At 44.0% G+C, this 17,659-nt stretch overlaps 1 protein-coding gene across 1 annotated transcript; it reads left to right on the forward strand.

Annotated features, from left to right (window-relative positions):
- Window positions 1-2,495: 2,495 nt before the first annotated feature.
- LOC146194516 (3-alpha-hydroxysteroid sulfotransferase-like) lies at window positions 2,496-8,639 on the forward strand. The gene is made up of 2 exons (XM_084596066.1): window positions 2,496-2,564; window positions 7,584-8,639. The coding sequence occupies exon 2, from the start codon at window positions 7,611-7,613 to the stop codon at window positions 8,565-8,567; it is 957 nt and encodes a 318-aa protein (XP_084452192.1). The 5' UTR covers window positions 2,496-2,564; window positions 7,584-7,610; the 3' UTR covers window positions 8,568-8,639.
- Window positions 8,640-17,659: the final 9,020 nt, after the last annotated feature.

The following is a 17,659-nucleotide window of genomic DNA, read 5'->3' on the forward strand; positions in this document are numbered from 1 at the left end:
CCGGTGAACAATTTGGTGTTTGTTTATGTAACTCTCTCGTGTTTAATCTGTTGTAAAGCCTGTGTTATTGAATCATTCTGTAGTTGCATGCTTAGCGTTCGTATTCTGTGAACCTCTCGTCTGTTGTATTTCAAGTGACCTTGTGTATTCCTTTGTATCGTCTCTTGCTGTGCATAAATTGTGTTTTGTTTGTTACTTCTGACTCCGATCCTTACTCTGGTTTGAACCGGCGACCGCTGGTCACCAAACGACCACCCCCTTCAGTCACTACAAGGTAGTTGAATTCCGGCTGAGCTTGCCACGCAAGTCGAGGGCATCTCCTTTGCGACCGGAACAGCTTACCCCCACTCACTCTAAGAGTGTCTGGGAGTGTGCGCACCGTTAAGGGCGCATCGTTAATAATGCCCCCTAATTATTAACGGGTGACATCCTTTCCTAGGCTATTGAACATAACCTTAGTTTTCTGCATATTGATTTTCAAGCCTACTTTTTTAATTTTCCTGTCTAGGTAATCAATCATTCTTTGCAATTCATCCCCGGAGTTACTTAGCAAGGCAATGCTATCAGGAAATTGCAAATTACGGAGGTATTCTCCATCTACACTTACCTCTAACTGCTCCCATTCCAAGTCTCTGAATACTTCTTCAAAGTAAGATGTGAATGGTACTGGGAGATCGTGTCTCCCTGGGTAATACCATTCTTTATAGAAATTTTGTTACTTTCTTTATGCAGAATCATGGTTGCTGTGCACCCTTTATATATATCGTCCAGCACTTTCACGTACGGCTCGTCTACACCTTGATTTCGCAATGCCTGTATGAACGCCGAGGCTTCTACTGAGTCAAATGCATTTTCGTAATCAATGAATGCTATGTATAAGGGCTCGTTATATACCGAGCATTTTTCTATCACCTGGTTGATGGTATGGATATGATCGATGTATCCTTTCCGAAAACCTGCTTGATCTTTTGCTTGATTGCAGTTTAAAGTTGCCCTGATTTTATGAGCGATTACTTTGGTAAATAACTTATACGTAACAGACAATAAGCTAATTGGTCTGTAATTTTTCAAGTCCTTAGCGTCCCCTTTGTTATGAATTAAGATAATATTTGCGTTCTGCCATGGTTCCGGTATCGTGGATAATACCAGACATTGCGTATACAGGCTGGCCAGTTTTTCCTGCATGATATCCCCCCCCCCCCGTTCTTCATCAAATCTGTAGTTACCTGAACCCCTCCAGCTGCTTTGCGCCTTTTTATAGTTTCTAATGCTTTCTTAACTTCGTCCTTCGTCACTGGCGGAAAGTCTGACCGCCCTGGATATTTACTGGTTAGTTTCCTAGGTCTTTTCCTCCTATTTTAGTCACCGCTTTTTAAATATAGTCATTTAAATAATTTAGCTACCCACCTGTTCCTGTCCAATTACCTCAAGCGCGCATCATATAATATTTATTCTGAGCTTCCCGTTCTTCGAAGCGTGCCTGTACTGCCTGGTTTGTGGATTTTCCTTGAGCACTTGGGGCTAATCGTCCGAAAGCTCTCTGACTTATTTCTATTCTCGACTGCACCTCTGAGTTAGCCGTCCACAACCGACGCAACCTAGCGAGTGATGCCTCACTTGAAATGAGGATGATTCCAGGGTTGGTCTCCGCTCATAGAATAGTATACCGATCGTAATAAATTTCGCTGCAGGCAACTAAACAGCGGCAAATGCAATATAATCGCATTTTATTCGGTTCTTGATGTACAGGTGCAGACATAAGTAAACGGAGCACGCGTTTCCTGCTCAAGTTACAATACCGCCTTCTGTATTGGAGATAAGAAAACATTATTTGTCTAATGGATGCGCCTTGGGGCCTTCAATTATGCAACGCATGAAGAATTTTTGGAAAGTAATAGCGCGCTCCGTTTACTTCTGTCCGCACTGGTATGCACCATCCAATGGAATTCTTGTTCGGATGTGGTTTTGCACTAGCGCGTATTGCTACTGGTGAACGTGGGCGTTATTTCTGGCACTGATGAGATCGAGCTCGACTGGCCCTAACGAGCTCAAGCATAGAACGCAAAGCCTTCCTGGACCGCCTTTTAAGTTAGCGCCGTTGGCAGGATTCTCGTTTTTACCGCCTTCGCTCTCATCCGATCACCGGAACCGGATGTGGCGGCCCGTGAAGAGACATGCTGTTGCGGTGTTTTCACCATTCAAGCCACTCGAATCTGCGGCAAAAATAACACTTGTGAAAACTACGCAAACTCGGAATACGAGTCTTGGGAATATCAGTGCCCGGACACTGAAAAGCATCGCTTTCTTTCTTGGCTTCTGCGTGGCTTGATGCTGCCCTGGAATAAACATGGCAGCCGGCATATTTTCTTGCTCCTTGCCGTGAAGCGCTGTGAAACCTTCGCAACTTTTATCTCCCGAACACAATGGCAGACAAGTGCCCCTCTGACGTAAGCCCCTTATCTGGTTTCGATGGTGATAAGACAGCGATACAAAAGATTCGTGAACGTGGCCTGTGTGCGCGTTGATATCCCACATTTATCACAAACATCGACTGCATAGAACAGGTGGGCGAACCTACAATTGTTTTGGCTTCGTTAGTTTTTGATATATAGTTTTTGCGGTGGAGGAACCGAATTCGCCTTCTTAAATGCTATATTCAGAACACGTGCCCTGATAACTGTCGCTGGCACTACTGGGGCCCACGGCTCATTGGCATTTATTTATACGAAGGAAAACAACAGGGACCTGTGTAAAGCAGGACATTTTTCCCACCGTGCGACATTGCCACCGCTTCGGCTCACGTCTTCTAGAGTACGGGCAGGAGTACTAGCGCCTATATGTCGTCAGACCTTTTCGTGTATACTTGGCGGTGATCGTAAGCTAATACAGTCTCTTATATTAACACTCCTACAAAACAAGGGCGAAGGGAAAGTATCGCCATTGACCGGATACGACGGTAATGTTCTTTCTCTTTGTGCATCGCTGCCAGACGCATGCCCTTTTCCGAAGTTACGAATCTAGGCAATAATTTCTTTATCCTCACGTTTTGCCTCTTTTTGATCCGGATAATTCAGGGCTGGAAGCAGTGCCGAGCGTTTTGGCGTAGCCTAGTTTTTATAACGCTTCCCAGAAAGTAAAATAACTTCTTTAAATAACAAATGTTCGTCCAGTACTCGAATACGCTTGCGCGGTATGGGAGAGTCAATGCTCTAATCTTATAGAAAAGCTTCTACGCTTTCAGAACCGCTATGCAAAATTTCTTTCTCGTAATTATAACTTCCGTTGCAGTATGACATTAGTTAAATAGAACCTCGATCCGATTGGAATATCAGAACTTTTTTCCGAATTTTGCTTTGGTCTCACATGAATAAACAATAACTAGTACAGTTTTCCCTCCCCCCCCCCCCCCTTCTCTGCCGACTTCATCTCTAAACGATGTGATCACGAGCTGAAATTTCTTGAAATGCGCTGCCGATGAGTACCGCAATTCATTTTCTCCGCATGCTTCCGCACACTGGAATAGGCTTCCCAAGATCATCGTTGATTGTTAATAAGACGTGTTCAGAGCTTCAGGCTTTATTTTCACACAGTCTGCCATAGACACATACCATCCCGTTCACTTCCTTTCTTTTCGCTGGCATTGCTCTTCATGTGATAGTGTATCGTTTCCGTTTACTGTGCTGCGAAGTTTGCACCGCGGCGCCATGAAGACAGTTTCCCGTCGAGATGACTTATCTGTTTTACGTATTTTGTTATTGTCTTGCTTTTACCAACTGTGCTTAGCTGTTTTAAGCTTCTGTCACATGTTCATTTCAGACATATGTTTTCCTCCAAATGTCCCCTCTGCAATAATGCCCTTGAGGTTTTGCGGGTGCTTGAATAAAATAAATAAATAATTAGGCTCAGGGGGCAGTTATAAATAGCATTTTGGAGCAGCTTTGGAGCAATCAAACCGTTTCGGGGCATTGAAATCATGTTTTGGAGCTCGCGTCTGGGTTGATAATTTCAGTTTTTATCCCTGACACATAAAATCCTTCTTTGTATTTTCTTTTATGCAGCGTCCAATGCTTTTGCAGACTATGGAAGCCCTTCTGACAAGATAATGCAAATGGCCAAAACAGTATTGAAAATAACACAAGGCGACTTAAGCAACCATTCGGAACGACCTACAGACGGAACGCTTACTTATCCACCTCACAAACGACTACCAAGTTTGACCTAAAGTTTTTTCTTATTTTGACTTGATAGGGTCAATCGCGGAGTCTACGATTTCGATGCGCTCAAGCAGCGTCACTGCTTTGGGCATTCACATCAATGGCTACATTTCCGCTACCTTTTGCATATTCTTTTAATAATATACTTTGCGCTGATTAATTCTCGAGCACTGACCAGCAGTTCCTTGAGGAAGGATAGATGGCACTAAAGCATAGTCTTTTTGTCCTTCAGCTTCTTTACTAAATTGCCAATTGCCAGTAACTCATATTTTTTTTGCTTAAAAAGTGCTGCAGTTTCAGGTTTAACTAGCTGGCCATAATCCCTGTGTGGCCTTGCAACACCACTGGGAAATTTTCTAGTTTTTGACATATTCGGCACCCTACAACGTGCTTCATGCATGCTTTTTTCTGACAGGGCTGACACGTTTGTCATTGACAAAGACAGTCGATGGTGAAATACCTGCTTGATTTTAAAGCAACGGCGTTAGAATAACTTGTGCACTTGTTACCGTCGAACAAGTTTCCTAACGATTCCTACCATGTTAGCGTGGTAGTTAGCGCTACCTGCTTCACTTGCTGCTCTCGCTTCTTTCTCCATTGGTGATTCAAAAGCCTGGGAGGATGTGCTATGTCACATGCACAATGCATGTTTTTACAGCTGCCTCCGATCACTTGTGGGTATTATTAAATTTGATTGCGAAAATGTTTCAGAATATGCTTCACCCTTCTCTACCTTGCGTAAATTTTGTTAGCATTGAGCCGAGTGCACGAAATGTTATACCTCTGCCACTGGTGCGCTGCTATCGTTCCTGAGTTGAGGTAAATGCGATACTAAAACTCGCCGTAACTGGCTAGGAGCAGTTTTGGAGAAATATTGAGCCTTGGAGCAGGGTGGAGCAGGGAAAGTAGTTTGAAACAGAATGGAGCAATTGGAGCATCCCTTCCACTTCTGATAATCTCATTATTGCTGTCGCCTGCTTAGCCTACCGCTATTTTTCCAGTCATATCCTGCATCGCTTGTGCCCATTTCTATTGCAATGATGCCTGAAGTCCTTTGTTGCCCTACTGAGCCATTGTTCGTAAACTCTCCCCAAACGATGCTTTTCAAACTTCTCTTTTGCTATTTTAAGTCGTGCACGCTATGAAGGTCCATCACCACGGATACACTTACTTCACATTTTGCCTCAATTGCCCCAGTTCTAATAACTACGTCAGGTTATATCTTAAAATGTCATTCCCTCTACTTTAGTTACTAAAATCGTGTTTCCCGACTCCCTGTCAAAGCAATTGATAATAGTCCGAAGTATGCTCAGATCACTTCTTTTCGCTATCTTCCATCACCCGTCATCTACCAGGAAATGGAATGGTGCTCTCGTACCAGCCGCGTTAAGCCTTTGGACTGCAAAACAGTTAAGCGATGAAGTACCTGAACCGCAGTGAAGAACTGATCCCGTTTCTGTTCCCCAACGAGGAGACGTTTACTCTAGAACCACCGAGACTTGGTGCTGGAGGGATCCCTGCTGTAGGATTGAAGAGAAAAAAGAAAGAATCTACCCAAGAATATCATAATGTCCGGTCGTATTTTTGGCTTTGAGGAGACAAAAAACATGTTAACATCAACGCTGAAACATACCGGCAGCTAACTTAGAAGGGTGACGATATTCCGTACGTTCAAGAGTACGTACGATACATGAGCCGGTGGCTACAGCAAGACTGGTCGAGTCCTTACGGCTCCAACAAGATCATTGAGTAGTTTGAAAGGAACCTCATTATTTAAAAAGAGAAAATGTTGGCCGTCAAATTTCTCCGATCTTAATTTGTTGCACTTACATGTTAGGAAAACCATAAGGAGAAAAGCTTGCTCTTTCAATCACAACTCTAGCAAAAGTACTGAACTGTGCGCCGGAGAAAGCCTGGAACAAACTATACAGGAAGACAATATAGTTGTCTGGGAGAAATCCCAGATGCATCTGGAAACCTGTAATTGAGGAATACTTTGTCATTTTGAAACTAAAATATTTTTTTTTCCTGAATTGAATATGTTTAAAAAAATAACGCAACGTATTTCGCTTGCGCGTTATGATGTTATGGTTTTTTCTACTTTAAGTATGTTTCGGTCACGCTGGGAATGTATGACCTAAAGTGGAATTTAAAGAGAGAATTGGAATGCATGTGCATACCTAATTAGTGTTTGGACGAACTACGCTCAATCGGCCGTCAATTATTTCATATTGCATGTCATTTCTGATTAAATAATTTCGTTTGTCCAATTTCTAGTACTGTTCCGAACTTTGATATCCTTTCCTTACTGGATACATAATTTCCTATGACCTTTTCCTGACATAAATATTTCACTTTGCGTGCGTAGCCTCAGAGAGGGTAGATTGTTATCTTCTGTGGCAATTCTCATCCGCATTTCCGCAGAGGTGCCATCAATTCCTAATAGCGGGCTTGAGACAACCGCGTTCGTTACTCCTGAATTTTCTTCCCGTATTACACAGTATGCGGTAATACCTTTTGAGGAATTCTAATAATAGTGCACTGTTGTAGCGCGTAGCAAAGCCAGTCAAGGTCTATATGAAACCTTTTTCTTAATATGGAAACCTCTGCGTTGTGAAAATCAGGTACAACATTTTGTTTCATATGTCCTGCCGAAGCTTTATGCCTCTGAATCTGTGTAAATTACATTAGCAGAGTAATAAATGAAACATGCCGGCTGGTTTTGTATTCGACGTCACTTTGATCGGCATGCACATGATGAAAGTAACGTGGCACAAGGCATAAGCCATTACAAGAAAATAGTGGGGAAATTTGAAAGACTTTGGCAACAGCGAGACACACATTTAATGTAGAAGTATAGAAATTGAGGAATGTTGGGGAGTTAAGGACGGCTGAATTTTCAGCACTGATGCGTCGCTTGCTATGAGCAGATAGCGTTCCAAACCTCTTGAAGGTGCCACGATCTCTTCTTCTCTCAAAGGTGCCACCACAGGCCTACTACTGTGAAAGATCTTGAGCGATTCTCTGAAATTGTCAGTTTGTATAGCTAGGCAGCTATACAAACTGACAATTTCAGAGAATCGCTCAAGATCTTTCACAGTGAGAAATTGTATTATCATTGCTTAAGCATCGCATATTTATGCCTCCGTTACGACCGAAAAGAGTCCCTGATGAACACAGGCTGCCTTGCAAAAATTTCCTGTAAAGGTGAATATGTTGCAAAAATGTGTGAAATAACTTTAAATGAGAAAAACGCTTCTTATTCCGCATGGGGACAAAATAGTTTCCAAAAAGATCACTCATCAGATATGTGTTCATGCGTATACAATGCTCGAAAGGGGTAGCTGACACAAAATTTATCCTTTTCAGAATATCACTGCTAAGAAAGTATCGAAAATGTCAAGTCGGAGGCCATACCGCCAAGTCATCGATGGTGTGCCCAGGTGCCCTTGGCTGGACCCTGAAATCTTCAGGAAAAACTACTCCTTCCGTGCCGCAAACGGCGACGTAGTGCAAAGCACGTACCCCAAGAGTGGCACCAACTGGATGATGTACATCACGCAACTCATCCTCAAAAGTGGTGAGCCGATTGACTACAAAGAATTCACTAGCAACATCCGCTCAATTGAATACACGGACTGCGACGACTGGAAGGCGATTCTCCCCGTAAGATTGTTCTGCACACATTTGCCATTGCGCAAAGAGACGATGAACGAGAAGGCCAAATACGTCTACGTGGCCCGCAACCCTTGGGACGTGTGCGCCTCAATGTACCGGATGTTGTCCGATGTAAGCATCTACCGCTTTCAGGACGGCAAGTTTGAAGACTTATTTGAGGCATTCATTGAAAGTGATCTGGGCTATGGAGACTACTTCGACCACGTGTCTTCAGGGTACGGGTTGAAAGATGAGCCGAACGTATTCTTTGTGACCTACGAAGAACTCAAGCTGGATACCCGAAGAACGGTGCTCAGGCTGGCTCACTTTTTGGGCGAGAAATATGGACGGGCTTTAGATGATAACGAACAGATCCTAGAGAACGTATTGGAAAATTGCAAAGCAGAAAATATGAAGAAGACAGTTGTTTTCGAGTTCTCTGGGAACGACATTCCAGAATGGAATGATGTCATGACCAGACACAAGGTTACCAGCAAGCATGGTTATGAGGGAGACGAAAACAAGTTTGCCATCGTAAAAGAAGCCAGGATAGGGAGCTGGAAGGATTATTTCACACCTGAAATGCTGGTTCGCCTTGAAAAGAAGATACAGGAAATAGGGGTTAAGGCCTCGTTTATGAAGCTGTGGGAAGACATCCACCAAGAGGCGATCATGATGTCTCGCATTTCGGCGTAAAAGCAAGAGCATATCGTTCCGCAGTAACAAATTGTATACTTCATTGTAACAATGACAAATAAAGTTACTTAAAACGGTTGGTTGGCTGTGAGTTGCTATCACTTACCTGACATGGTTGATGTAACATTTTAATTGCTCAGTGCGTACCATTTGCGTGTGCACTTCCGTAATACTTTACTAAATGATGTGGAGTGATTTCAGAGCGAGGTCTCTTTCCAGCAGGTTGCGCGAAGGTCAATACGTGAGGCAATTTGACCTTAAAGCTCACACAAATAGACTTTCAGTTGGGTTTAAAATTAAACAGGCTTCTTCACAGTGCTTTGACCGATTACCCCAACGACCTTGACTGGAAGCTTAGGAACAAACACAGCTAAGCGGAACAGGGCTCTCGCTCTGTATTTAAGTTCGTAAGAGTTACACCTTCATAATTATATTTTATCCATCCCTCCGCTAAGCACTCTGGGAATCTTTAAGGGGCTCCGCAGCGTTGGTTTCTAATCAACACTGAAGCGCTGCGGTGGATCAGTGGTATGGGCGCTCGACTGCTGAACCGAGAGAGAGGGGATCGAAACTCGGCAGCGGCTGAAGATGAAGGATAAAAGCAAGACGCGTGTGTATTCTGTGATGCCACTGCACGGTGAAGAACCCCAATTGGCGAAATTATCAGCAGCCCTCAACTTAGGCGTGCTTCACGGCCTGAGGGGCTTTTGGACGTTAAACCGCGTAAACGAAGGCAAACAACAACTGCCAAGAAGACAGCAAAAATACACTTTAATGAATACTTCTCAGGGACTCGGAGGGTAACACCACATAATTACCTTCTTTAATACCAATCCCTTTCTTTTTTTTAAGGTGCAGTAATTCTGGCCCTGCATAAGAGACCTATTTATAGCTCATTGAATCGAGCCTGTAAGTGTGAGAGAGTAAAATACATTTCTTTGGTCAATTACAATTACAAATTACGACACCCCCCACCTACCCGCCTCCTAAATCTCGAGAGCTAGGAGCTCTTGAGCTTTGGCGGCGTCTTGGGGTAGTATAATTTTCGTGCTCTAGGTTGAACTCTTGCCGTGTACACCCTATAAATCTAGCTACGCTATTTTGAAGTGACTGGCGATTCATCGTTGTCTTGTGGGATATGTACTCAAAATTTAGCGTCGGCGACGCATGCAGTTTATCGAAATCAGCAGATGATAGCTGCATTACAGTTTTTGTCCACTGCTGCATTTCAAAAGCCCATTTTTGATGAGTGTCTTCTTTGTAGCGGGAAGCCTGTAATGGAGGGGTCTGAAACTGAGAACACTGTGCGAAGGTCATTGAGAAACTTTTTCGGCTGGCCATAAGCCGAAAAATAACAAAAAGAAAGCGTGGAGAGGGGAGGACGCTCACAGGGTCGAATGTTGGGTTTGTGTGTGTGTGTGTGTGTGTTATGTGTGCGTGTGTGTATGTATGTATGTATGTATGTATGTATGTATGTATGTATGTATGTATGTATGTATGTATGTATGTATGTATGTATGTATGTATGTATGTATGTATGTATGTATGTATGTATGTATGTATGTATGTATGTATGTATGTATGTATGTATGTATGTATGTATGTATGTATGTATGTAGTCCATCCCGCAGTGTGTTAAAAATTGAGTGCGAAGACAATCAGCACTGATATGAAGACACTTCATACATTCATCTCAGTAATTCGTTTAAGTTCTGAGAAAACTGCTGGCTAAATATATGGCAATTCTTCAAAGCGATAGGGAATCCACTAGCGGCGTTACATCGAGCGCGGATATGATTAATGGAGTGGCTTTGAGGTGGTCGTCTGGAATCCTTAGACGCGGGACATGTTTGTTAAGTATGCCCTCCCGATTATCCTTCTGAGTTTGAAACGCAATCTTATATCTAAAAAGTGGGACACCTGCGTAAAGGGATGGATAATCAACGTCTACAAATTCTTGTTGCAATGTGGTTCTTGGTTATGTCCTGCGAGCTCCTTTTTCAACTCAGGCTGAACATCGTCGACTCACACACCAAAAGACAGCGATACAATTTAAAACATTTTGTAAAGGCTACTGATAAGTTACCATCGTGTTTTAAATCACTGCTCAAGACAAGATGCAAAATGGTAGAAAAATCGCAAGATCCTTTATGAGCGTACACTAGTTACTTGACTTGGAAAGTGGTACCGCTTAATCGTTTTCAGACTTTAGCCCACACAGTTCAAGGATTTGGAGTCCATCAAGCTTCTTTCGAAAATGCCCAACATGATCGCTCATGGGACTAATCACTGATAGAGCACATTCATTTGCCATACACACCACCTGCGCCCATTGCAGGCAGGTGCGTTAAACAACTTCTTCAAGCACCGAAACGATGTGCAAAATGCGCAAAGGATGGATTCCTTTCTAAGGAGCTAATATCCGAACAGCAGCTCCAGTCACCATACATTTCTCCCTGCATTAAAAATGAAATAAATCTGGCTTTTGTCCAGGCCTACTAATGTAGGTATACTTTGTGTGGAGTATGTGACGCTCTGAGCGTCTCGAAATGTTCATCAGCAACTTATATATGCCGTTTCGCCTCGGTAGTGCCGATTCCATAAAAGAACAAAACATTATTCTTGCTGGAGCATCACGGGAGTTGCTTGAACTACATATTACGCGTACCAAGGCTACTAGGGAGTGCGTCTTCCGTGCCCTTTTAATAGGGTATTAGCCGCTGTGAATGGTTTCTGCAAAAGTTCCTTTGATCCGCCTGCCGTAAAAGATAAAAAAAATTGGTGGAGCTAAGCCTTTCTGCTTGGCGAATCAGGCAGCATGAGCAGATGTATTTGGCACAGAAAGGTCTGATGAATCATAGGAAGGCTTCGACTGTGCCACCACAAGGTTATCCACATTTAGACAGGGAAGGAAAAATGCTGCTTTGTAGTCTTTATCAAGCTCTTTCCCATAACAAAGATGCAGCGCCGACCACGAAGCCTTAAACACCCGCAACCGCAGCACGGCTACCCAAGCGTCTCGGGTTACGGGTTCGTCCGACGGATTCAAACTCCTTTGTTCGTCCGACGTCCGCCCCTGCCAGACACGCAAGACAGGTCGCGTCCTCACTTTCCGGCTACCGCTGCGGCTTCCGCAGCCCGGAGGTGGCGAGCACGAAGGCGCGCTCCGAAACGCGACAGCACGATCGCTGAGAGAAGGGTCCCTTGAAGCTAGGTTTTGATCTAAGAGAGGAAAACCGATGTGCCCCTCGCGACACTTGCATGTGTGGCATACGCGTGTCGTGTATCTACGCTGCTTAGGGTATATTTCCTGATTGTGTTGCTTTCTGAGAGTCATGTAAAACGCTGGCGTTCTGTGTATCAAGACGCAGAATGAGGAGAGTAGTGTTGAGCTCAGTTGTGTTTGTGGCTTCGTACTGTGTCTCCGTCTACAACCGCTGTGGTTCCTTTAACTACTTCTTTCGAACGCTAGACACCGCGTAAGTGTAAACAAAATGATTGCGGCTGTCAAGTAGCGATTGGCATCTGGTCATCAGTGTTTCGGGGGACGGTGAGTAAAAGCTGGGGGGGGGGGGGGGGGGGCAAGAGAGCCTGTATTGGCTCAAGCATTCTCGCCCTCTTTGCAGCACGGTTTCCGCGGAGTGGGGAAGAAGGCAGAGCGCGCGGCGAAGGAGAAGCAATGAAGTTTCCGCCTGCACTGTGGTTTCCGTCGACGCTGGTTCTTTTCTAATTTTGACATGGGCCTCATTTCACGGCTTCCCTGTTTGCCGAAAAAGTGCCTTTAAAACATAAGAGATGCACCTTTACGTTGCAAAATTTTATTTTTATTTCCTAATTTAAGGTACATGCAGGGGCCGCAGGGGCATTGAAGAGGGGAGCGGGTCAACAAAAAGAAACGAATACATAGCTGAGATGTTGAGAAAGGTATCAATTTCAACAAGAACAACATAAATACCACAGTAGATGATAGCAAGTACATGGAGAGAGCAGCAGCCAATAATCCTTTTAGTACACAATAATAGTTGAAGCGGCACAAAACTTTGAGCTATCGTTTATTGAAACGATATTTGCGGGAAAGCGGTTCCATTCAGTCGATGTTCGAGGTATTAAATACTGCAAGCAAGCGTTTGTATTACAGCTATCGAGGCCGAGTTTATGATGATGATCGATGTGATAAGCAGTAACGTTAAAGAAAGAATGGTTTACTCTCTGTAGGAAGATGACACAGCTTGTGGAACAGGACTAACCGAGCTATTCACGACGTGATGTGAAGTTTTTAAGTTGAAGGTCGAACGTGTTGGCGGCAACACTTCCGGTTCGTCTGTGATTGGAATAAATGAAACAAACGCAGTTATTTAGAACAAATTTTTTGTTTTGGCGGCGATAAGCTTTTCATATTCCTCATTCCATGCATATGATAGTTTTGAAATTATTAGCGTTTTATACAGCAATAACATAACGAGGACAGAGCCCTAAAGAAATTGCGGCTAGGGCAAAAACGCATGCGGTTAGCAATGTTAATTACGTACTCAATGTATTTCGTCCAAGTGAGGTTTGATCAAACAATTGTTACCAGATACCTGATGAGTTTACCGATTTTAAAGCAACTTTATGTAAACAATAAACATGCGGTGTATTTATAACGTGGTTATTTGTACGCATTCTTAACATGTGCTAGCAATCGCTGTGAGATCAGACTGTAGACATTTAGTATTAGCAGTATTATGCGGGAAATAACTCAACGAGTGGCAAGGAGATGAATGTCACAAGATATGGCCTCACCGGTGCCATCGATGTGGGACCGTCGGATATCGTCGCGCATGCGTAGACACAAAACACTTTCTGGCGAAAGCACTGTAACTTCGCACATGCGCAGAACACATGGCCGTGCTCCGTCGAATGTAATAGACGGCGTTACAGTCTCAGCGCTTCACTGGTTTTCCCAATAGAACCCTCTTAACCATAAGCGGTGCAGCACGCGCTGCAAAATAAATTCAACGAGACAAACTCCGTGGAAGCGATTCTTTCTCAGGACACTTTGGAAGTGAGTACGAAACCGCGCAGCCACGGCTGCCTTGGTGTATTTGAAAGAATGGAGGTCAATTTAGATTATGTGCGCGACGTATAGAAAGAACATATATGACATTAAAGTGATATAAAGTGACTGGACAGGTGTTCAAGTTGTGACAAAAAAGTGGAATAAAGCAATCTGAACAAGACGATGGAAGCAGCGGTGGTTGAAGAGTGGTTAAGAGTGAAAAAAACTGATCGTTTGCAGTGAACAAAAGGGGTTGACAGCAGCTACCAAATTCCGGGTAAGCGTTTAAGCGTCGCTTAAACCTAGTGATACAAGCGAAAGCGTTTAGAGTAGACACGGTAATCCTTGTAGTACCACCTTTTCAAACCGCGATTTTTTTCATGTTTTTCTTTAAGGTAATATAAGGGAAAGGAAAAGCATTATACAAATGGGAGGACACCACGGAATGGTGGACGCCTATACTTCATCAGGTCAAGATTAAACCAACTTTCTGAAATTCAACACATTAATCATGTTAATGTCATGTTTTCATATTGTGAAAATAATTTTTTAATTGCTTTAGAGGAATGGAAAGCCGCAGTATCTGCCTGAGCCTGTCTGTGGAAATCTGATCGGTGCCATAAAGGACGGAAGGGAGGTGGCAGAGAAAACGGAAAGAGGTGCTCTAGTGGAGGGCTGTAGAGTAATTTTGACTCCCCGGGGACCTTCAACGAGCAAATGACAATCCACTGCACGCGTACGCCTCTTCGTTTCACCTCCGTCGAAACGCAGCCGCCGACGGTCGAGATCAAACCTGGGTACTCCGGCGCAGTCTTCTGCCATCTCAACCACAGAGCTACCGACCGCGGTGGGACTCCTGCTTTTTACTGCGTAACACTACTAGCTGAAATAACGGATTTCGACAATGTGTCCGATTCTGCTCACTCTCATTCACTCTCTCCCTTTCTCTGCGTGATCTGTTAGAGTTGGAGAGATAGTGGCTATATCTACTGCAGGGCGATGGCCTCTCCTATATCCCTTCATTTAACCCGGTCCTGCGCCGGCGGAATCTACTTCACTCCTTCGAACTTAACCTAGTCCCTAACCTGGCTTTCTCCCGCCCCTAGGTACGCTTTCCTTCCCTTATAATCTAGTCTGTTACCCTAAGCGACCATCAGGTATCCTCTATACGCACTACATGCCCTGCCCATGCCCATTTGTTCTTCTTGAGTTTCACTAGAATGTCATTAACTCGAGAAATTACTCGAGTAAAATGGATCGAGTAATTTCTCTGGCCCACTCTGCGCGCTTCCAATCTCTTAACGTCACACCTGCCTTTTTTCGGTCCGTGGCCCTCTGAGGCTCTGAGTACTCAACATAAGATGAACCCTTTTCGTTAGCCTCCACGTTTCAACACCACAGGTGAGTATAGGTGCAACTGTTCTATACTTTCCTTTTGAGCGATACCGGCAAGCTGCTAGTAATAATGTGCGAGTACGGTCATAAATTAATGAGTGTGAATGCGGCGAACCGTGCCGTGCGGTACAATCAGCGCAGTCTGGCGTACGCTGCCAGTGGCTTCGCATGCGAGATACGCGCACCTAAGGCTGTTAGGTGAGCGGATGTCCTCTCAGCCAATTTTCGCTGGCTGTCTGCGACGCACAGCGGTAAGTGATAACAAAGGTGTGGACAGAGTTCATGGCTCTTTTTTGACCCCTACTTTAAATTCGTTTTCGCTCGGTTACACCGGCAACGCAGACGACGTTGCGATCCAACCGAAGAGAGCGGTGTTCCGAACCAACATACGGAGCTCCAGAGTTAGTTGAACAGCACATCAGAATTCTTTGCGCGGCGCACTCGGCATGCAACACTCATATATGCGTGCGGATTTCTTGAGATGTGTTCATCACGTGTTGTACCTAGTTAACACAGTAGACTGCCTGGCTAGACGAGGTAGTATAACCGAATTGATGGCAGCGAGCGCATACTCTAACCTAACAACCTTAGCCGCGCGCATTTATCACGCAAACTCCCTTCCTGTGCACGTTAGGCTGCGGTGAGTGTATAGGCCTTCAGGCTTTCTCGTTTTCATGCTCACAAAGTAATGACAGTACCATACAAATGTGCCCCATCAAATTTTTATTCTCCTAGTTGTTTCCCTTCCATGGTCCAGATCTGTGGTTACTACCTGCACTAAGTAGAAATATTCGCCTAGCATTTTCAGTTCTTTCGCTCCCTATAGTAAACTGCGGTTCCTACCAGAGGCTGTTGAACCGCACCTTAGCCTGCGGCCTAATAATGTTTAGGAGTACAATTCTAGTTTTCTTCTCTAGGTCATCAATTATTCTTTGTAATTTATCTCCTCAGTTACTTAGCAACGCAAATACATCAGCAAATCACAGGTTACTGAGGTATTCTCCATCAACCCTTATCGTGAACTGCTCCCATCCCAAGTCTGTGAATACTTCCTGTAAGAAAGCTGCGAATAGTACTTGGAGATCGTCTCTTTGCCTAACACCTTTCTTTATGAAAATTTATTACTTTCTTTATGCAGAACTATATTTGCTGTGCATCCACTATAGATGTCTTTCAGCCCTTTCAATAACGGCTGCTCCACACATTGACTTCGCAATGCTTGCATGGCTGCCGAGGTTTTGACTGAGTGAAATAGTTTTTCGTAAGCAATAAACGCTATAGTAGGTTTTATACCAAGAAATATTCTATCATCATATATATATATATATATATATATATATATATATATATATATATATATATATATATATACATTTATATAGCGAAGGGTACGCTTCATTTAAAGAAACATTTTATTAGACTCGACGTTTCGATCGGAGACCGATCTTTCTCAAGAGTGAATCTTCTTGGATAGTGTTGCGGCTTTTTAGGCATTTGGACATAGACCACACCTGGGTAGGAAAACAAAACGTGGGAGACAGAGGAAAGAGACAGATACAGTAGGGAAGGATGATGTCCAGGTGTGCCATCGCAGGTGCATCGCAGGTGTAGGACAGGCCTGTCGAACTGCGCTGACACAGGTGCCTGGATGCATAGTCTCTGCTGCGAAAGAATGCGGGCTATTTTCACTCTTCCTGGCCACGACGGCCGAAGAGTGGGAGTAGGAAAGAAAAAAAAAAAAAAGTCGGAAGCAAGCGAAAGAAAACAGAAAGGGGGGAGGGCGGTAGGAGGTAAGTGGCTCTGACAAGACCAGAACACACCCACACTTTGGTATTCAAAAAAGGTGATGACCTCAGACGACTTGGCCAGGTGTGCACATTTCCTGTGTTCGTGACATCGGAAGAGAGGACAGGACCCCGTGGTTTTTGTTTAAGCCCTGTTGTAGAGTATTAAATTTAAAAAAGAAATATGATTCTCGTTGTTCGCGCTCACGAATGTCTTTGAAGCCACTCTGTAATATTGTGACTTTAAGATTATCGAACTCATGTCCTTCCTTGCGAAGGTGCTTCGAAAGGGGCAGGTTGGGAAGGGTTTGAGCGTGCGAGCGGTGGTTATTAAATCTATATATATATATATATATATTGATTGAGAGTAGAGCACCCTTTCCAAATTCGTTTCTGATCCCCTGGTTGTTTAAAGTCTGAGGTTGCCCTTATTCTATTACCGATTACCTTGGCGAATACATTGTATGTGACAGACAGTAACCTAATAGGTCTATTATTATGAAGTCCTTAGCGTCCTCTTTCTTATGTACTACGATAACTTCAGACTTCTTGCATGGTTCTGCTAAGACCGATGTCACCAGACATTGCGTATAAACGGGCGGCAAATTTTTTTAGTAAGGTAACCCCCTATCCTTTAAGAAATTCTCTTTCCGCAAGATGTGGTTCGGTTTGAATGGTGTAATGTCGTAAGCAGCTCAGACTATGGAGACGCCATGGTGGATGGCTCCGAAAAATTTCGCCCATCTGAGGTTCTTTAACCTGCACTGACAGCTCACAGCACACGGGCGCTTCGCTTTACGCCTCCGTCTAAAAACGGTCACTGCTGCCAGGATTCGATCCCGCATCTTGAGCAAACCAGTTGAGTGCCCAAGCCA

This window comes from Amblyomma maculatum, chromosome 3 (assembly GCF_055883805.1).
Source record: "Amblyomma maculatum isolate TAMU_Amacu chromosome 3, ASM5588380v1, whole genome shotgun sequence".
NCBI lineage: Eukaryota > Metazoa > Arthropoda > Arachnida > Ixodida > Ixodidae > Amblyomma > Amblyomma maculatum.